The 23,390-nt window shown below is 33.9% G+C and overlaps 1 protein-coding gene and 1 pseudogene across 5 annotated transcripts in view; both read right to left on the reverse strand.

Annotated features, from left to right (window-relative positions):
• Positions 1–23,390, reverse strand: part of LOC132713256 (vitamin K-dependent gamma-carboxylase-like) — a 59,237-nt gene that overhangs the window by 19,616 nt on the left and 16,231 nt on the right. For 4 of the 5 annotated variants that reach the window (XM_060695766.1, XM_060695765.1, XM_060695764.1 and 1 more), the window contains 10 exons: positions 22,123–22,316; positions 21,383–21,538; positions 15,296–15,461; positions 12,512–12,590; positions 10,765–10,871; positions 7,963–8,126; positions 7,044–7,222; positions 5,600–5,731; positions 2,252–2,383; positions 847–998 (listed from right to left, as the gene is read on the reverse strand). In XM_060695766.1, coding sequence (XP_060551749.1) covers positions 847–998; positions 2,252–2,383; positions 5,600–5,731; positions 7,044–7,222; positions 7,963–8,126; positions 10,765–10,871; positions 12,512–12,590; positions 15,296–15,461; positions 21,383–21,538; positions 22,123–22,309 — 1,454 coding nt within the window. In that variant the 5' untranslated portion in view covers positions 22,310–22,316. Of the gene's footprint in view, positions 1–846; positions 999–2,251; positions 2,384–5,599; positions 5,732–7,043; positions 7,223–7,962; positions 8,127–10,764; positions 10,872–12,511; positions 12,591–15,295; positions 15,462–21,382; positions 21,539–22,122; positions 22,317–22,742; positions 22,763–23,390 lie in introns of those variants that run through there. The other variant, XM_060695763.1, reaches the window with a different exon arrangement.
• LOC132713257 (U2 spliceosomal RNA) lies at positions 18,813–18,968 on the reverse strand (annotated as a pseudogene).

Here is a 23,390-nt window from a genome sequence, read left to right on the forward strand (position 1 = left end):
ATCTGACTACAGTAAAGACTGTCTTAGTGACCCCCTGTATAGCGACAATTACACAAAATGGCGACAGATTCAATCAATTTTTGAAATAAAGATTGAATGATTAAAGACACCTGCATATACATAATTGCTGCGGTGTTTTGCGAGTAAAGATAAACAATGCCCAACGTCTTAAAGGTGTGGTTATGTTCGAACCTCGATTGTTAAAATGTTATCCGGAGCACTTATCTGTAGAAATTATGTGAAGATTTGTATCTTATATTTTATTAATACATTGAACTCCGTAAAGTAAACAGGCTGATTATACAAAATTAATATCTCTAACAGCTCATTAGTAAAATTGAAATTAAACATTTTTTTACAAACAGATTTATCAATATAAATTACATTTTTAATCAATATGCAACTTTTAAATACTAATGTAATGGTGTAGTCTAAACCAATTATACATGCAATTTTAATACTGTCTTGTATTTTATAAATGATATTTGGTGTGTTTAATATCAATAAAAAATATAATTAAACCCTAAGTATGGTACTATCCTGCTTTTCAACAAAATATTGGTATGATATGTTCATATATCCAAATTATGTAGAAACTGTCCACAGTGACTCCCTGTCTATAATGACCTTTCTTCTTTTCTCCCACCGAAGGTCACTGCAGTCTGATCAGGATCCATGCTGTTCGCTATCAGTTTCTCTACTTGAAATAGAGTTGGTAAGCGAACAGCATGGATCCTGATCAGACTGCGCGTATGCGGAAGCTGGTCTGGATCTATGCTGGTCGCAAACGCACTATGTTGGTTTTGTCGTGACACGGCTCATCTTTAGACTGGTAAATGTACCTACCTCTGTTGAAATCTATCATTTAGTGCCCTCCATACATCAACATGAAGCTCTATATCCGTTATGTTGTACGTGGCTAGCCTTTCCTCAACACAATGAGCATACTGTTTAATCATGTCTGGATGAGAACTCCAGCGACCACCAAGAACCCATGCCTAGAATAAATTCAAGAGTAATGTAAGAACCTATGCTTTGGAAAAAAATATTGTTCAACCCGAAAACCCGCCGTGAATTTAATATCCGCAAGTACTTAAGCTAGCTATCAATCCTGTTTAGTATAGGAGAAGTATAAACTTTTAAAATAAAAAGAGGGCCAAGAGATTGCTCACCTGAGAAATAGGTCAAAAGGTCAAAGTGTAGCGCCTTTTCACCCCAGAAGTACAATTTTAAGATGACAGAAAAAGAGAGGGAAAACGAACATTTGACCTATCTGCAAATTGAACTGTCCACAAGTTTTTACTATATGCATATAAGAAAAATCAAAGACACCCTGGGGCGGGGGTCAATTTTGACCTTAGGGGTTTCATTTGAACAAACTTTGTAAACATTGACTAGACAATGTTTCATGCCAAATATTTAAGCTCTAGCTCTTTTGGTTTTTTAAAAGAAGATTTTTTAAGTTTTTCCTTTCGGTTGCCATGGCAACTAGAGTTCTGCATGGAAAAAATTCTTTGGTCAATTTCTAAAGTTGACTATCAAAGGAACATTCCTGTGAAGTTTGGCTGAAATTAATTTAATTTAAGTTCGCGCCAAATTTGGGTCCCCACAAAGTCTCACCTATTTATAGAAATATAAACTACACTGGGTCACCGGCGTCAACTTATCTATTATCAATCCATTATCAAACTTGAATGAAATTTTGGAATCATTTGTTGTATAATTTTAGTTTGATAACAAACTTTTATAGATCTTATTGAGGACTTTTAAGTACCAAATAAATTAATCAAATCTTTCTCTAAATCGCTAAAAATAGGAGGCACTAGTCATATAATGTTTTATAAATTGGTGAGGTAATTTGAAATAGTTCAGTGAGATTTGACAAATGTTTTCTTAGAATACTGTTGACATTCATCTTAGCCAAGACTCAAGAAAAAGCAAAATGCATGTGAAAGCAAAATGGTACCTATATAAAATGAGTTAGATAATCTGAAATAAGTCTTAAGAGATGCATAAAAGATCATGACATTGCAGAATACAAATAGTTAAACATTTTCGGGTAATTTCCATGCTTGTTCCTGTGACGTCATCGCACTGGTCTATTTTTTGAAATGCCCACGTCTCTTGGTAAATAAAGCATATTGGTTTGGATGCAATCTTACATTGGGTTTGGTAACAAAGGAGTTTGAGCAAGAGAAACTACATCAACAAAACAATACTAACAACATATGGGAAAATTGCATGCTGTTACCTTTGGATTCAGGTACCCTTCTTCCCCACTTTGTTTATCAACATATGTAATTTTAAGATGTTGAAGATTCCAAGTGTGTACCATCATATCCCAGGAATAGCCATACAAGCCCTGTGTCCAATGGTTGTAACCCTGTAATAATACAAATATTCATACAAGCCCTGTGTCCAATGATTATATTCCTGTAATGATACAAATATCCATACAAGCCCTGTGTCCAATGGTTATAATCCTGTAATAATACAAATATCCATACAAGCCCTGTATCCAATGGTTATAATCCTGTAATGATACAAATATCCATACAAGTTCTGTGTCTGATGCTTATTACCCAGTAATGATACAAATATCCATACAAGCCCTGTGTCCAATGGTTATAATCCTGTAATAATACAAATATCCATACAATCTTTGTGCCTAACTATTATAACCATTAAATAATATAAACAAGCAATTATCATAGTATTGCAAGCAATCCATAAGTCCCCTACCGGTAAGAGCCCAAGCAACATTCTGAAGGGCCATTGGCCATTCACTTAGGTTCCTATTTTAAGTAAATTTGTTGAAAAAGTTCTTTAAAAGTGATCACAGGAAACAGTTTTTATGTACAGACAGACGGACTGAAGGACACTCTAAAGTTATTTTTTAAACATCCCTGTTATCAAAATATAACATTTTTAAAATCCTATCATGATTGAAGAAGTTGGAGTAAAAATTACCAATTTCTCAAAAAAAAGTCTAAGTTCAAAAGGGGCATAATTCTGGAAATAGTCTTGCTATAGTATTGAACACTCACAAATGTTGAGTGACAATAAGAAACATTTATATGAAGTTTGAGGTAGATACATTCAGAAAAAGAAGTTATTAAAAAAAACAATGTTTTCTTCATGAAAATTTTAAGTTCAAGGGAGGTAATTCTGATAAATTTTGTGCTAGAGTTGTAAACCTTGTCACATATGATGTGGTTGATGACAAGCAACTTATATTTAAAGTTTGAAGAAAATACCTTAAGAAATAAAGAACTTATAGTGAAAAAACTTAAAAACTAGAATCAGAAATCTTGAAATTCAGTCTATTTGTTGCCATAGCAACCAGAATTTTCAACATAGGAAGATAAAAAAGGATGTGCATAATTTCCATACTGCCATCTACCCATATGTCAAGTTTCATAAACATATTTTTCAGTACTTTTTGTGTTATCACTGGATCCAAGTTATGTGTAAAATTTGCCATATTTTCAGTCTATTTGTTGCCATAGCAACCAGAATTTTCAACATAGGAAGAAAAGAAAAAGACATGCATAATCTCCATACTGCCATCTATCCATATATCAAGTTTCATAAAAATATTTTCAGTACTTTTTGCGTTATCGCGGGATCCAGGTTATGTGTAAAATTTGCCATATTTTCAGTCTATTTGTTGCCATAGCAACCAGAATTTTCAACATAGGAAGAAAAGAAAAAGACGTGCATAATCTCCATACTGCCATCTATCCATATATCAAGTTTCATTAAAATATTTTCAGTACTTTTTGCGTTATCGCGGGATCCAGTTTTGTGGACGGACGGACTGACGGACGGACGGACAGACAGACGGACGGACTGACGGACGGACAGACGGACGGAGGGTAAACCTAAAGTCCCCTCCGGTAAACCGGTAGGGGACTAACAAGCCCTGTGGCCAACAGCTATAACCATATATTAAAACATGTATCCATACAAGTCATGTGTTCAATGGTCTTAGCCTGCTTAAATGTCAAATAACCTAAAATTCATGCAAAATTCAAATGTGCTTTCAAAATCCACTCATTTACAACCTGTCATGAAAAAAAAAAACATTTTTTTTTTCTTTTACCATTTACATTCTTTTTAACCCTTTTGTTGTACTACTGTTATTATCACATGACATCACTTAATTGTTTTCCCTGTTATATAACTATTATGTACATGTATTTCTTTTTATAACGCATGTGTTAGATTATCAGGATTTTACAACAACTGCTGGTACAGACCGGCATAGCTAGCTGGAAGGAAACTGTTTATGACAGTAATATGGCTCTGCAAAGTTTCCCCTAAACAGTTACCCGAGAGCTAGATATTGGCGTCTGTGTTGACCAATGATTCTTTTTCTTGCACATATAAATTATTTACATTAAGCATTTTTATCTTAAAGTAGCCTATGAATTTACAACTTAATTTGTAATGGCAACAAGATGTCATCCTGGGGAGGTACAAGACGGGTTTAGATAACCTCAGTAGGAAGACATAACACATACACCTACAAATCAGAACCCATACATCCCACCCATCTATAAAACAGAACCCATACACCCCATACACCTAGAAAATCAGAACCTATACATCCAACCCATCTATAAAACAGAACCCAAACACCCAATACACCTACAAATCAGAACCCTTACACCACATTCATCTATAAAACAGAACCCATACACCCCATACACCCACAAATCAGAACCCTTACACCACATCCATCTATAAAACAGAACCCATACACCCACAAATCAGAACCCTTACACCACATCCATCTATAAAACAGAACCCATACACCCCATCCATCTATAAAGCAGAACCCTTACACCACATCCATCTATAAAGCAGAACCCTTACACCCCATCCATCTATAAAACAGAACCCTTACACCACATCCATCTATAAAACAGAACCCTTACACCACATCCACCTGCAAATCAGAGCCCTTTCCCCACATCTATCTATAAAACAGAACCCATACACCCCATCCACATAGAAAACAGAGCCCAGGCACCAAAACAATTGACTTACCTTAGAACACCTTTAAAATTTAAACAATTTGTTTTCATTTATTTCAATGAGTTTAATCCCATGAAAAAAAAACTTAATACATTGTCATATGAAATAAGAAAAGTTTTTAACTCTTTTTAAGCAATTGTTATAAAGCTAGCCTCTTGAACTTGTCATTTGTGTTTTATACAAACATAGCGTAAAACCCACTAATGTTAGTATTACACACTACTAGGCATGTCAATGCAAAATGACTCTTTTTAACTGTAACCCTTTCTTATTTTGGATATGTGATAAATAGATTATTTTATTTGTGTAAATTCAATACTCAATTAATTTATTAATGAGTTGAATTAAAATTCATATTATTGGAGTCCAATACGAGTTCAATAAATCAAGTATTAAATCTATACTCCTGCAATATCCTCTATATACAATATGGCAAATCACATGGGATCTTTTATATATGTCAGACAGATAATTGAATAGTAATACACCCCCCCTCCCCCAACCCCTAAAAACCCATGTACAAAACATAACCCAAACACCAAAATAATTGACTTACCTTAGTTATACCATGAGAGTAGGGCAAAACACATTGTGTGCCGACATACGAAAACAACATGGCGACCATTATTTTGTGATATCTGGACGGACTAGTTGGTGGGGGATTTTTATCTTGAGGTAATGAGGATTTCTGAAATTTGCACATAGAAAGATACTAAAAATAATGAAGAAAGTAATTTATAGGTTATTATTTTACAAGAAAAGAATGCCCTATAAAATAAAAAGATGTAATACAGACAATGATGAATATGCAAATTCCTGTGATTATTGAGTATTCGCAAAGAGCAAAACTTGGATGATTGAGTGGATGATAAATTTTTCAGAGTGACTCTCATTCTGCGGGACTCTCCCAGCCAAAAAGAGTGACTCCGAGTGATTGATAAATTTTTCAGACACAAAAGAGTGACTCCGAGTTTACGGGAACCTGCAAATCTCTGAGCCAAAAAGAGTGACTACGAGTAAATCAGATCGATTTTGTATTTAATTTATCTGTTAAGTTATTTCAGCAATTATCTTACAAATGAAAGCTAACACAGTTATAATGAAGGTAAAGTATGAGGGTTGTCTGGAAGGTTTGTAGACAAGGCTATAAAATAATTATAAGCAGTCCTATCAATAAAATGCCTTAATATTTTGCTGACATATGTATTTGCTAAATATTTCTAAATCAGAAAAACATGTTAACAGTTTTATATATACAAAACGCCCATCATCATGGTCATAACATGATCAACAGTTACCAATGATGGAAACTTGTGTTTAGATGTTTAAAAAGAATAAAAAGTGGGGACAACAGTGACTTTCAAATAAGAAATGGGTGAAAGTAGATCTCGTTTTTACTGTAATCTAAACAAGCTAACCCTGCACCGAAGTATTTTTTCTTAATCTTTTTTGGACCTTTTTCCCAGATTGAAGTTGGAACAGTTTGCTGATTCAGTGGAAGTACATGTACGATTTGCAAAATCTTGTTTTGTTTCGGATTAGTAAAAAAACTGTGCACTAAATATCTAAGCTTAAGATCTTGTGGTTTGGGAGAAGAAGATTTTGAAAGATAGCACAATCATTAACTTTATTCATAGCTTCTGTGACACAGATATGCACTGGACTAGAACCATTTGAACAATTTTGTAAAATCTCAATGTAAGTATAACACCAGGTAATTTTTATTAGATTTCGCCACCTGGTTAATATGGAGATGGAATTCAATTTAAAATAATTGTAGATGACTGATGTCTACCGATGGCTAAAAGCTCACCATGAGCACAATAATCATGCTCAAATATGAAAGTCGCTTTGAAATTTAGCTAGGAAAACTGTCACAAAAATTGCGTTTTGATAAAAAATTCATATTTATGTATAATTATATAAACATGTTTTTCTAAGCTTTTGTTTTTCACTCTACAATGATTCTTAAAGATAATCTGAGTGCTAAGTGACAATACCTGTTTTTCATCAGGTTTTATGGATTTCTTATCATATATACAATGTGTGCTAGACTGCAAACTGAGATCTGCTGGTAATACTATTTTCATAACATTGGGAAACTTGTGTAACAATCCTCTAGGCCAGTCCGGATAGCAAAATAATGGCATTGTTGCTAACATCATCCATGGAAACATACCTGAAAATAAATTAATCAATTTAAGTATCATCAATAGAAATATTAGTTCATCCTATATAAAAAAACAAATTAAAATGGTTTCCTGCAGAGACAATTTTAATGATTTATAGACATTACATTTAACTCTTTTCAAAATTGTTTGAAAATAAAAAAACAATGTTTGTATTAAGAATATAGTTGACAATAATCGATCAATAGAATGTCTTTGGAGACCAGTGACTGTTGAATACCAAAGACTTGATAAGGTTGATTAGTAGGTGACCCATCTGTATCATGTATCATTCATAAATGGCATTTTAAGATATGTATGGTGGTTGTTTTTTTGTTTTTTTTATTTAAGTGAAGTGAAACAAAAATTTCTTTTTAAGAAAATGATTTAATACCATTGTATGAATAATTCCATGGCAAAAATATTAATAAACACACACATTTACAATGCAGATTAAATTATAATATCATAGCAACCATATGCACCTTTTGTAGTACTAGGGTCAGCTATTATAACTAGGTTTGCAAAGATTTTGTATCATTGTGCGTAGTTTTCATGTTCCTGCATAACTAAATATGCACAATGACATCTCGGGGATCCGATCAGGGTCTGCACTGTTCACTTTTCAGTCACTTAATATTTTGAAACCTTCCCTAAAAGAATTGAATGGTTTTGTCCAGATTGAAATATGGACAATTCCATTATAGGAATTTAGGTAGGTAAGGTTGAACATTTTCTTCAGCAAACCTACCTATACTAAACAGCTGTGAGTTCATTAGATGAAACATTCCAAGAAATACAAAAGCAATGGGTCTGGTCTTATCAAACAGAAGTAGAAATCCCGAGACTAGGTCAATAGAAAGTCCACCAAGGTGTACAATATATAAGCTGACTTGTTCCTGGCTCAGTACCAGCCTAGAATAGAAAATACAAGAGGGCCATGATGGCCCTGAGGTCGCTCACCTGTATATAGGCCCCCCCCCCACCCCCGGGCCAATTTTTACCCAAGGGCTTTTATTTGTTTATTTGAACAGACTTGGTTTTTGCTATACACATATAAGGAAAATCAATGACCCCCCGGGCGGGGCCAGTTTTGACCCCAGGGCTTTCATTTGAACATACTTGGGTAGACACCCATTAGAACATGTTTCATGCTAAATATCTTAGCTCTAGCTCTTTGAGTTCTTTAAAAGAAGATTTTTTAAGTTTTTACTATATGCATATAGGAAAATCAATGACCCCCTGGGGCGGGGCCAATTTTGACCCCAGGGATTTTATTTGAACAAACTTGGTAGACACTCATAAGAAGACGTTTCATGCTAAATATCTTAGCTCTAGCTCTTTGGGTTCTTTAAAAGAAAATTTTTAAGTTTTTACTATATGCATTTAGGGAAAATCTATGACCCCCTGGGGCGGGTCAATTTTGACCCCAGGGCTTTTATTTGAACAAACTTGGTAGACATTCACTAGAAGATGTTTCTTGCCAAATATCTAACCTCTAGCTCTTATGGTTCTTTAAAAGAAGATTTTTTAAGTTTTTACTATATGCATATAGGGAAAATCAATGACCCCCCAGGGCCGGGCCAATTTTTGACCCGAGGGCTTTAATTTGAACAAACATGGTAGACACTCACTAGAAGATGTTTCATGCTTAATATCTTAGCTCTAGCTCTTTGGGTTCTTTAAAGAAGATTTTTAAGCTTTTACTATATGCATATAGGGAAAAACAATGACACCCTGGGGCGGGGCCAATTTTGACCCCAGGGTTTTTATTTGAACAAACTTGGTAGACATTCACTAGAAGATGTTTTCATGCCAAATATCTAAGCTCTAGCTCTTACGGTTCTTTAAAAGAAGATTTTTTAAGGTTTTACTATATGCATATAGGGAAAATCAATGACCCCAGGGGCGGGGCCAATTTTGACCCAGGCTTTTATTTGAACAAACTTGGTAGACATTCACTAGAAGATGTTTCATGCCAAATATCTAAGCTCTAGCTCTTATGGTTCTTTAAAAGAAGATTTTTTTAAGGTTTTACTATATGCATATAGGGAAAATCAATGACCCCCGGGGCGGGGCCAATTTTGACCCTAGGGCTTTTTATTTGAACAAACTTGGTAGACACTCACTAGAAGATGTTTCATGCCAAATATCTTAGCTCTAGCTCTTTGGGTTCTTTAAAAAAAGATTTTTTAAGTTTTTACTATATGCATATAGGGAAAATCCATGACCCCCTGGGGCGGGGCCAATTTTGACCCCAGGGCTTTTATTTGAACAAACTTGGTAGACATCCACTAGAAGTTGTTTCATGCCAAATATCTAAGCTCTAGCTCTTAGGGTTGTTTAAAAGAAGATATTTAAAGATTTTTCTTTCGGTTGCCATGGCAACCAGAGTTCTGCATGGAATTAAATTCTTTGAACAATTTTTAAAGGTGACCACCAAAGGAACATTCCTGTGAAGTTTGGATGAAATTGGCTCAGTGGTTAATGAGGAGATGTCATTTAAAGCAAAAGTTTACGGACGGACGACGGACGACGGACGGACGGACGGACGGACGGACGCCGGACGAAAAGCTATCACAAAAGCTCACCCTGTCACTTTGTGACAGGTGAGCTAAAAATGTGATTTACCTTCACTGGTACCTTGTTTGAAAAGGATTTCCATATCAAAGTGATGAAGCTTACATATGTAAAAGCCTTTGGTTTAAACATATCTATTTTAGCTCGATTGCGAAACAAGTTCTTGCAACTTATATTAATCACTTTCGAGTCTGCTTCCTGAAACCAACCAGTACTGGTGTCATATGAAGAAACATGGTAGTGACCAGAGTAGGGCTCAAACCCATGATCTCTGTGTTGAGAGGCAGACACCGCTCTGCTGTAAAAGCCTTTAGTGGGCCTAGTCACACTACAAAATGGCGTAACTCTTATAATCATCCTGTATACATGAATGGGATTGATTAGAAAAATCGCAACTTTTAATTGATCGGAACATTTAAATATCTTCTTTTTGAAAAAAAAAATATTGAGAGACTATACTTGTCAGTCAGTCAGTCTGTCAGTTCTGGTCCAGTCCACTTCAGTCCTGTCCAGTCCAGTCCGATCCAGTCAGACATATGAGATCTTCCAAAATGTTTTTCCAGAAAGTTTATCAGTGTTATAGTTTTTAAAACAAGTTTTCCCCCCTCAAATCCAAAAAGTAGGAAATCAAGAATAGGTTGGAGGTGCATAACTCTTCCAAAACATGAAATTCAACTCTTTTAAAATGATCAAACCGGATGTGATTTGCCTTTACCACCAGTATAAAGCTAGGCAAGTCTGTACATCCAGTATTTTCCTTTGCCATAGGTAGATAGCCACGCCAGCCCGAACATCCATGACTGTATGACTGACCGACCGACTGACTAGTCTAGGCACTATACCTTAGGTAGCTTTGTTTTTGCAATTTAATATTCAAATCCCTTAAAAACTTTGTTTGATTGTTAAAAATTCAAAACCGGGCTAATCTGTTACACAAACCTCCTAAAGTTAAAAGTTTATGACTTAATTTTACCTGAAAGGTGCGAACACATAATGACTAGCAATTGAATGCATGGAATACCCAGAAACCCAATCCAGATCCATTTTCTTTAGACCAGCAATGAGGTACACAATGAATATCTGTAAATAGAAATTGTCGAAGTATATAATCATGTGATAAAGGGAGCGGGGGTCTAGTGGTCAAGGTGTCTGCCTTTCAACCCAGGGATCATGGGTTCAGGCCTAAATCAGGTCACGACCATGTTTTTTCATATGACACCAATACTGGTTAGTTCCTGGATGCAGACTCGGAAGTGATTTTTTAATATAGGTTGCATGAAGTTGTTCTGCAATCGAGCTTAAATTTATATGTTTAAACCATGTACAATGATTATAAACCATGTACAATTATTTTATATGAATAATTAAAAGTGAGGTTCATTCTTCTGAATGCGCAGACTGATCAGGCTCCATGCTGTTCGCTTACCAACCCTACTGCAAGTAGAGTAATTTATAGCAAACAGCATGGATCCTGATCAGACTGCTCCGATGAGCAGGCTGGTTTGGATCCATGCTGGTCGCAAACGCACTATGTTTGTTTTGTCATGACACGGCTCAAATGTAGAATGCAATATAACACTCCTCTTAAGACTTGTTCTGTTTTTTTCTCACTTACTTCTTACTCTCTAACATACTTGACTTTTCCAACTATAGGTAACCTTTACCATAAAACAATTAAAAAGCATTTACGTAAGGTAACCTTTTGTGATTGAAGTATTCACTGGTAAAGTAGTGAGTTGTTTTTCAATATTGTTTTGCAGGATTGATTCTCAGGCCAAAAATATTCTTCTTCTACCCATAAAATTACAGGGTCCTTTCTTGAGCAGCATTATCTACTTGAAGACTATACAAGGTATTTAAGGCTTAATGTGCAGATTAAAAGTAGTAAAAACAAATTTTGTACAGGTCTATATGGACAGTAACATGCTGTCCCAGAAGCTTTCCAAGGCCGCAGCAGATACAACCAATGCTGACATCTAACAGACAGGTCCTGCAGGTGAATCCCAGATGGTAAAAAAAGCACTGTGTAGCAGAATGTTTTGTAAGATTTAGCCATGTAATACCAAAACATTCTTGCCCTAAAGAGAACATTTTAAAGTGTTAGTGTGTTGACAGTGTGTCTATTAAGCTTATAACTTCCTGCAAATTCAAGCTCAAGATAATTCTGTATCAACTGAAGCCTCAGTGGTGAGAATTTACCTTCAAACAATTCCAAACAAACAAACTGTGAGTGATAAAAATTCAAAACTTGTTACCCTGGTATCCAATAATTAGTAAATTGTTTACAGTTTGAACAGTTTATTGAAAATGCTGGGCCTCTTAGAGGCATCAGTCACATATACAATAATATACATATAATATGAAATATCATAAAAAGAGTTCCACGAAATATACTAATGTACTACATGGCAAATATAAATCAAAAACGAAAGTGTTACATTATGAAAATAAGCTTAGCTATCAGTTACTTAAATGCTGATATATATTTTTTACAGAATACTGCAAGTTTTAACAATATATTCCTATTTTTACAGAATACTGCAAGTTTTAACAATATATTCCTATCTGTGCTATTCATTAACATAGAAAACTTACAAAAACTTAATTTTGAATCTAAATCTAACACCTTTAATATAACAAGTAACCTTTCAAGGGGAGGTAAGTCAAGACAAAGTGTTTTATCAAATTTTACAAGAGTTGTCCATTTTTAATGTTCATACCTGGAATCTCAGAATAGCATAGTTCCACATAGGTACATGAGTATGCCTTTTCCTTTTGAACAACAATCCATCCAGTGACCTGTAATAATAAGCATAATTTTGATACAATTATACATGTGACAAACTAAGGTAGAAAGACCTTAAAAAATATAGAGGGGATATATGTTTGTTTTGCATTTAAGATCGTTATATATTTCACAGAGTTAAAACCAGATGTAATATTTTCAAGAGTGGTGTATATAACAAGTGGCATAGCCACAAGTGAAAATAATATAAGAACTAGACCAGTGTTCACGAGTGAAATATATTTCAATCTTACATGCAAGATGAATTTTCTTTGTTTCATGCTTTTATGGGTTTAAAGTCATTTTTACTGATTTTTGTCACAGACATGCGCTCCCATTCATGACATCATCAAATCTTTTAGAACTGTGAAGAATAATTAATAACTTCTTTTCGAAACATCTATTTACAAAATCACTTACGTCATTACCACCTAGGCTTGCTGTTGCCTATTTATGTTAACAATGATTTAAAGTCATGAATGACGCATTTCCTTAAAAAAACTCATATTAGTCCCCTCTACTTCAGAAAATGGGAAAAGCACCAAACTTGGTACAAATTAACTTTGGGCTATATAAGAAAAACAAGAGCGATCAGTAATCACATGTGTCGCCTCATGATGGCCAATTTCATGTTTGGACAAATTTTGTGACAGACGGACAGACAGACGGACAGTGCACAACTAAACTTGGTACTGATCATTCCTGTAAAGTTTGGATAAAATTGCACCAGTAGTTTATGAGGAGTAGTCCGGACAAGCTTTTGCGTATCTGGCAACACACAGAAAAAAACACCTTTTTATCAAAGGGCCATAACTCGGCCAAAAATCATTCAACCAGAAAACCCGTGCAATATGCTCAAGGACTTGAGCTACAGATCAATCCTGTAAAGTTTCATTGAAATTGCATTAGTGGTATAAGAGAAGTAGTCCGGACAAACTTTAAAAATAAAAATTATTAAAGGGCCATAACTCAAACAAAAATCATTGAACCGGAAAATGCTGACAACATGCACAACAAGACTTGGTACTGATCATTCCTGTAAAGTTTGGATGAAATTGCACCAGTAGTTTATGAGGAGTAGTCCGGACAAGCTTTTGTGTATCTGGCAACACACAGAAAAAGAAACCTTTTTATCAAAGGGCCATAACTCGGCCAAAAATCATTCACCCGGAAAACCCGTGCAATATGCGCAAGGACTTGAGCTACAGATTAATCCTGTAAAGTTTCATTGAAATTGCATTAGTGGTATAAGAGAAGTAGTCCGGACAAACTTTAAAATTAAAAATTATTAAAGGGCCATAACTCTGACAAAAATCATTGAACCGGAAAATGCTGACAATATGCACAACAAGACTTGGTACTGATCATTCCTGTAAAGTTTGGATGAAATTGCACCAGTAGTTTATGAGGAGTAGTCCGGACAAGCTTTTGTGTATCTGGCAACACACAGAAAAAGAAACCTTTTTATCAAAGGGCCATAACTCGGCCAAAAATCATTCAACCGGAAAACCCGTGCAATATGCGCAAGGACTTGAGCTACAGATCAATCCTGTAAAGTTTCATTGAAATTGCATTAGTGGTATAAGAGAAGTAGTCCGGACAAACTTTAAAATTAAAAATTATTAAAGGGCCATAACTCTGACAAAAATCATTGAACCGGAAAATGCTGACAATATGCACAACTAGACTTGGTACTGATCATTCCTGTAAAGTTTGGATGAAATTGCACCAGTAGTTTATGAGGAGTAGTCCGGACAAGTTTTGTGACGGACGGACGGACAGATAGACAGACAGACAGACAGACAGACGGACAGACAGACGACGGAGAAGTGATCCCTATATGTCGCCACTACTCCGTAGAGGTGACACAAAAAAGAGCTTTATAATGTACTTTAAAAATTCATGCTTCTATTGAAAGAATTCTATAACCATTTAGTTCCATACAACAATAGCTCTTTAAAGCTGAATACCTCAAGATATGCAAAAAATATTTCAAGAAAATCAAACTTGAGAAAAATGCACATAGATTTAAAGAAAAGTATTCAAGTAATAATTTATTTGTTATGTGTGATTATTGGCTGATTTTGCGGTATTTTTCACCATATTTCTAATGTGTAACTATGGCAGTAAGGGCAATTTTTGCATATTTTGACATCTTTTTGGTAATTAAAGTGGACTGTAGGTGCCATTTGCAATGTGAGAATTCCTTTCTTTGGTAACTTCAAAAAAAATTATATTTAAATACATTTTTAAAAATTTTCATGAAAATTAGCATGAATCTGCAGGGATCCAGCTTTAAGGACACACTTTGCTAAACAATTTCTTCAATCATAGAGTCCGGTGCTACAAGAGTCCAGTGCTACAAGAGTTCTTCAACTATCACTGTTTCCTTGAAAGTGATATTCTATTACAGTGACATGCAATAAATAATGAGTCATATAACTACTGAATTTGTTCTTGTCCCCTAAGAATTTTTTCACTTTAAACTCTAATTGTGAGGATGTGAACCTTTAAACTCTAAGTGTGACCTTGACCTTTGAGGAGGGGACACGGGCTTAGACGCGACACATCACAATGATGTGGTCGACATTTGTGCCAAGTTAATTTGAAATCTTGCAATGCATGACATAGTTAGTCTGGACACAAATGCTGTGGTACGCTCAGACAGAGGGAACGACTTTAATATGCTGTCCTTCCGGGGCATAAAAGGTTAACTTACCAATATCTGTTAGCATCAGTTAGCAACAGTAAAATTCCTATGAGACCAAACAGGTAACTGTGATTGTTCCAACTTGTTTTATCCAGGAGAAAAAGGTACCAATATGTCATCACAAATACCAAACAACTTAACCGGTAAAACAAGCCCAGTAAGATACCAACTTCACCTGAAATTAGAACAAGAGGGCCATGATGGCCCTGAGGTCGCTCACCTGTATAAAGGCACCCGAAGCGGGGCCAGTTTAAACCCCAGGGCTTTTATTTGAACAAACTTGGAAGACATCCATTAGAAGATGTTTCAAAATGTTAAGTTTTTACTACACACATATAATGAAAAACAATGATCTACTCCCCCCGTTAGGACCAATTTTAATCCAGGGGCTTTTATTAAAACAAACTTGGTAGACACCAATAAGAAGATGTTTCATGCTAAACATCTAAGCTCTAGCTCATTGGGTTTTTTAAAAGACGATTTTTTAAGTTTGTACTATACACATATAAGGAAAATCTATGACCCCCATGGCTTAATATCTAAACTCTAGCTATTTGGGTTTTTTCAAAGAAGAGTTTTTAAGTTTTTGCTATACACATATAAGGAAAATCAATGACCCCCGGGGCGGGTCCAATTTTGACCCCAGGGCTTTTATTTGAACAAACTTTGTAGACACTCACTAGAAGATGTTTCATGCTTAATATCTAAACTCTAGCTATTTGGGTTTTTTCAAAGAAGAGTTTTTAAGTTTTTACTACACACATATAAGGAAAATCAATGACCCCCTGGAGCGGGGCCAATTTTGACCCTAGGGCTTTATTTGAACAAACTTGGTAGACACCCATTAGAACATGTTTCATGCTAAATATCTTAGCTCTAGCTCTTTGGGTTCTTTAAAAGAAGAGTTTTTAAGTTTTTACTATATGCATATAGGGAAAACCAAAGACCCCCTGGGGCGGGGCCAATTTTGACCCAAGGGCTTTTATTTGAACACTTTTGGTAGACACTCACTAGAAGATGTTTCATGCTTAATATCTAAACTCTAGCTATTTGGGTTTTTTCAAAGAAGATTTTTAAGTTTTTGCTATACACATATACGGAAAATCAATGACCCCCGGGGCGGGGCCAATTTTGACCCCAGGGCTTTTATTTGAACAAACTTTGTAGACAGTCACTAGAAGATGTTTCATGCTTAATATCTAAACTACAGCTATTTGGGTTTTTTCAAAGAAGATTTTTTAAGTTTTAGCTATACACATATAAGGAAAATCAATGACCCCCGGGGTGGGGCCAATTTTGACCCCAGGGCTTTTATTTGAACAAACTTGGTAGACACCCATTAGAACATGTTTCATGCTAAATATCTTAGCTTTAGCTCTTTGAGTTCTTTAAAAGAAGATTTTTTAAGTTTTTACTATATGCATATAGGGAAAATCAATGACCCCCTGGGGCGGGGCCAATTTTGACCCCAGGGCTTTGATTTGAACAAACTTGGTAGACACTCATTAGAAGATGTTTCATGCCAAATATCTAAGCTCTAGCTCTTAGGGTTTTTTAAAAGAAGATTTTTTAAGTTTTTCCTATTGGTTGCCATGGCAACCAGAGTTTTTAATGGAATTTAAATTTTTGAACAACTTTGAAAGGGGTCCACCTAAGGATCATTTCTGTAAAGTTTGGTTGCAATTAGCCATGTGGTTTAGGAGGAGATGTTGTTTGAAAAGTTTGACGCCATTTTTTGAAGGACGCACGACGCACGCCGCACGACGGACGCAGAGTGATGACAAAAGCTCACACTTTGTGCTCAGGTGAGCTAAAAATGAACCAACATTTTAAAGTCTTATACATGATAAATATAGCCTGCTGGTTTTGAGTGAGGAACCCATAAATACTAGATGTTTCCTGGGAAAAATTATTGATGGGAAACAGTGATTTTTCCCCTATATTTTACAGCAAAATAAATGTTTTGCCTAGCCTAAAAATTTGTATAATTTCCCCAAAATTTTATATTTTCACCTAAAATGCCCTGTGCCCATTCTTCATCAAAACCATGACTTAACAGCAGCTGACTTAAATCAGCTGTTGAAAAATTTTATTGACTGAAAGACAAAAAGTTGTCTCTATCATGATCAATCACAACGAAAATGACCTGCGCCACTGGGAATTGAACCAGCATCGCCCGATTCACAGTCCAACGCTCTACTATTGAGCAAAAAGTATGGCTCATAGGTTGTTACCACACTTAAGTGAAATTTTATATATGTATATAATTATGCTTATAAAACAATTCAAACATCTAAGAATATGTAAAATATGCACTGCAAATATTTATGCACATTATATGTAATCATTAAAATATTTGCATTCATTTCTTATTGAAAAATGTGATGTAGACTTTAAAGAAAACAAATTTCCAATAACCTCCATTTATTAACATGAAATATGAAAATTCAGTAATATCTTAATAAATAATGCTTTTTGGAACTTACAATATTGATAAATCTTAATTTGAGCATCATGTTTATGATATAAAACCATAAAAAAAATTGTGTTACATGATCTTTAAGGAGGACTCTATAATGTCACTTAAATCTTATTTCTATTTTTAGCTCTGGTGGCCATCTTGTTCAACAGACAAAAACGATTAGTTTTAAAAATGCCTACCTAATAGTCATTCCTTTTAAGTTTCATCCAAATCTACATGTACCAAATGGCAGAGAAAAATATGTCAGTTAAAGTCTTTAGATAATTTAAATCTGATGGTGTACTTTTTTTACTGCAGACTGGAAAAAATTTGAGCAAATTTTATAAAAGACCATCCAAAGATCATTCCTGTACGGTTTCATTTCCCTTGGCCAAGTGGTTTTCAAAGAGATGTTGATGAACTAAAAATGGTCACAATGCACACTGGACAACATATGACTGACAACTGACACAGGGTAATCACAATAGCGTAAGTTGAGCATGTGCTCTGGTGAGCTAAAAATAGATTAGCATTGTGTGCCAGGACTCTAAACAATAACTATCATTAGGAGTAAGTTTGGTTAAAATCCCTTGAGGAATGGAAATATAGGGTTATTTTTACACATAAGGAATTACAAAAATAGCTATTGTTACCATATCCACCATGAAAATTTGTTGGCACAGATGGACAAAAGAACAAATAGCAAGACAGACATCTATATCCCTCCCATTTAAGTGTGGGATAACAAAATTTAAGACACAAGTCATGTTTACTGAGGAAATTGGCTTTTGTGTTTTTTGTTTGTTTGTTTGTTTCATTTTATTCATTTGTTTATTTTCATTGTTTTCCCAACAGTATTTCAGTCATATAGGCGGGTAGTTTCCTAACCATTGTTTCTGGACAGTTACACCAGTACTGGTCTACCTTCCTTCGTGCTAAACTACCAAAGCATCTCCCGGGGATCGAATCCATGCCAGAGAGGTAACTGGATTAGAAGTCACCAACTCTTACCCCTCGACCACGGAGACGGTCTGGCTGATTGGTATTGTATTTTCTTCTCTCATAGGGAGGCAGGCCAGTCCTGGTGTTACTGCAGTATCCGGCCAACCAATGGCAAGAGCCAAGGAAATCCCTGACATCTCACCTGTGTCCAAAAATCGAACATTAGGCTGATAAGAACAGATACTACAATTTAATCTTAGCCAAAGGTTGACAAGCAATACAAGCTCAGCTAGATAGTATATGTATAATGATGGTCCATTTGCCTGTTAAAGCACAAAAATAGCTTTCAATATGGAGTACAGGCTCAAGACATGTCACAAGTCATGACCCTAACTAACATGGCTATTTTTGGAACACAAATTTTTATTTTATATGATGATTACTAAACCTACCTTTGATTTTATTAAGGACATAAAAAACCTACCCTTGAATTTATATTATGACATTATCAACCTGACTTTGATTTAATATAGACATAGTAAGCCTACCTTTGATTTTATATGATGATGTGATAAACCTACCTTTGATTTTATAATTATATGATGATGTAATAAACCTACATTTGATTTTTTATGATGATGTTATAAACCTACCTTGGATTTTATATGATGATGTAATAAGCCTGCCTTTGATTTTATATTATATGTAATAAACCTACCTTTGATTTTATATGATGATGTAATAAACAACCTTTGATTTTATATTATGATGTGATAAACCTACCTTTGATTGTATAGGATGATGTGATAAACCTACCTTGGATTTTATATGATGATGTAATAAACCTACCTTTGATTTTATATGATGATGTAATAAATCTACCTTGGATTTTATATAATGATGTAATAAACAACCTTTGATTTTATATGATGATGTAATAAACGTACATTTGATTTTATATGATGATGTGATAAACCTACCTTTGATTTTATATGATGATACAATGAACCTACATTTGATTTTATAGGATGATATGATAAAACTACCTTGGATTTTATATGATGATGTAATAAACCTATATTTGATTTTATATGATGATGTAATAAACCTAGCTTTGATTTTATAGGATGATGTGATAAACCTATATTTGATTTTATATGATGATGTAATAAACCTACATTTGATTTTATATGATGATGTAATAAACCTACATTTGATTTTTTATGATGATGTGATAAAACTACATTTGATTTTATATGATGATGTAATAAACCTACATTTGATTTTATAGGATGATATGATAAAACTACCTTGGATTTTAATGATGATGTAATAAACCTATATTTGATTTTATATGTTGATGTAATAAACCTATCTTTGATTTTACATGATGATACAATAAACCTACATTTAATTTTATATGATGATGTAATAAACTTACCTTTGATTTTATAGGATGATGTGATAAACCTACCTTTGATTTTATATGATGATGTGATAAACCTACCTTTGATTTTATAGGATGATGTGATAAACCAACCTTTGATTTTATATGATGATGTGATAAACCTACCTTTGATTTTATAGGATGATGTGATAAACCAACCTTTGATTTTATAGGATGATGTGATAAACCTACCTTTGATTTTATAGGATGATGTGATAAACCTACCTTTGATTTTATAGGATGATGTGATAAACCTACATTTGATTTTATATGATGATGATGTGATAAACCTACATTTGATTTCATATGATGATGTAATAAACCTACCTTGGATTTTATATGATGATGTAATAAACGTACATTTGATTTTATATGATGATGTGATAAACCTACCTTTGATTTTATATGATGATACAATGAACCTACATTTGATTTTATAGGATGATATGATAAAACTACCTTGGATTTTATATGATGATGTAATAAACCTATATTTGATTTTATATGATGATGTAATAAACCTAGCTTTGATTTTATAGGATGATGTGATAAACCTACCTTTGATTTTATAGGATGATGTGATAAACCTACATTTGATTTTATAGGATGATGTGATAAACCTACCTTTGATTTTATATGATGATGTAATAAACCTACCTTTGATTTTATATGATGACACAATAAACCTACCTTTGATTTTATATGATGATGTAATAAACCTACCTTTGATTTTATATGATGATGTAATAAACCTACCTTTGATTTTATATGATTATGTAATAAACAACCTTTGATTTTATAATTTTATGATGATGTGATAAACCAACCTTTGATTTTATAGGGTGATGTGATAAATCTACCTTTGATTTTATATACGACATAATAAACCTACCTTTGATTTTATACGATGATGTAATCCACTTAGTCAATGAAAAAATGTGAACTCCATGACAGTATTTAGACTGATCAAATTCTACCATAAGGTGAGTAAAATGAATTGCAGAAAAGAACAGAAAACTGACTACAATAGTCATCGGGTATTCTCAAAATCTCAACACTGACCTTTTTTTGCGTCAGACAAGCTTTGAAAATATTGTAAACAGTAGAAAAACATTAAATATATTAAGCTTAAAGAATTGTTTCAATGTCAGAGAATTTTAAAAAAAAAGCTTAGGACATTAAAGTTGCAAAAAAAGCATGAAGTATATAATTATTACTCATCAAGTACATATTATATGTATCATACCTAAAAACATAAGTAGGTAGACAATGTACATCCAGACAAGGGGTAACGGTTTCAGGAAGTCAAAAAGTGGAAATCTACAGAGAAATGGGTCACCAAATTCCTCCACTGCATTACTTAGACCACGTTCCTGCCATATATCAAACACCATTAGTAATCCTGAAATATATAAAACCAGTTACATACAGTTTATTGTCACAAATTACAGTTTCTGCCAATATTACATATGCGAAAAATAAAGGTCTGTAACTCTGCCAGATGTGATCCAATCACAATATCCTGACTATATGCTCTCTATGATAACAAGCATTCTGTGAAGGATTGGTTGAAATCTTGTGACTGCTGACCTCAGTTAATCCATAGCTCAATATACATGTATAAACATGTCTATAATAATATTATCTTATATACCAGCAAAATCTCTTTTACTCTAAAAGGGCCATAACTCTGATGGCACTTTAAAAACAGAAATTGTTTCCCTTTATCATTTAAAAATGTACATCATTATTACACTCAAACCATTGAAATTTTCTATACATTTATGAAATAATTTATTTTGTAAGTTTGCACGAGTATAAATGTTTACAATATATGCATGTCAAATCTCTACATAACTCTTGACAAAAATGAAAGACAAGATTTGTTGCCCTTGACCACATACCTCAGCATACACAGATCATATTTTGATATGATAATTAAAAAGAAGGACAAATATTACACAAAATTTCTATACCAAAACTTACCAAAGACCATGCGCATAACTCCAAGTCCAGAGGGATCTGTGGGCCGACACAGCAGTTTGAGCAAAGAGTCCATGCTAGTGAGATCTGACGTCTTGAAGCCAAACAAAGACTCAAACATCTGACCTCTATCCTGCTTGTCCACCACAACACTAGCTGTCTGATCTTTACTTGCTTTCTGTTTACCCATTCTCAGCCTAAAATTTATTACAACTACATCGTAACATGTATTTATTAACACTCAGTATTATTCAGTAACTTGACTGGTCAGCTTCCCAACATGAAAGAATCATTATATATATCTAATTTTGAATAACTAGCCAGATGCCAGACAAGCACTGACAAAATTGCATACAAAATATTTCACATTTCAAATAGTTTTTCATTTCCATTGTGGCAAATGTTAAATACTTATTCAATAACTAAAATCTAGCAAATTAGATCCCATCACTTTCCTTGTTAAGACAAAAGTTAAGATATCATAGTCAATTTCCACTGATCATTTGTAACATCATTTAAATTTATCTAAATTTTATCAAATTTATTTAATTTCATTCAATTTCACTAAATTTATTTAAAAGGTTTGATAAAAAAACGAAACTGGTAGAAAATAAATAACATACACCATCTCTGGTGTTGATGTGTTGTACTTCTGCACTTTCTTCTTATCTTTATTTAAAACATGTGCAGAAAGTAGGCAAACAAGTGGAGGTATAATTTGACAATGGAATCTTGAACCATATCTATGAAAATTGATATTTATTACTTCTTCAAATAAACTTTTTCTTACCTTTTTTTCATCCAAATATGAATTATATATAAAGAATAATAATCAACCTACTTCAAATCTAAAATCCATATATTGAACAATCTTTTATGTAATGTTACCATGCAGATTCACAGATAATTTATAATATTTGTGAGTGGCACTAACACCTGTTTAGATGCTTTCATAATCATATATGTCCATTAAATAACTAAGCTGCAAAAGTAGAACAGCACAATGTTGCACTGCAAATAATATCATATCATAATTAATATCAAGATAATTACATACCAAATTATAACAATCAATACAGAGACATTTAGAGAGAAAAATGTAAATGAAACAAGAGCTGTCAATAAGACATTGAAACAAGAGCTGTAAATAAGGCATAGTGCTCAACCATTCTTAGTGCTTGATAGTAAAACAAGAGCTGTAAATAAGGCATTGTGCTCAACCATAATCTCAGTGCTTGATAGTAAAACAAGAGCTGTCAATAAGGCATTGT

Source organism: Ruditapes philippinarum, unplaced genomic scaffold (genome assembly GCF_026571515.1).
Source record: "Ruditapes philippinarum isolate M1 unplaced genomic scaffold, ASM2657151v2 ctg5386_1_1_1_1, whole genome shotgun sequence".
Classification (NCBI taxonomy): domain Eukaryota; kingdom Metazoa; phylum Mollusca; class Bivalvia; order Venerida; family Veneridae; genus Ruditapes; species Ruditapes philippinarum.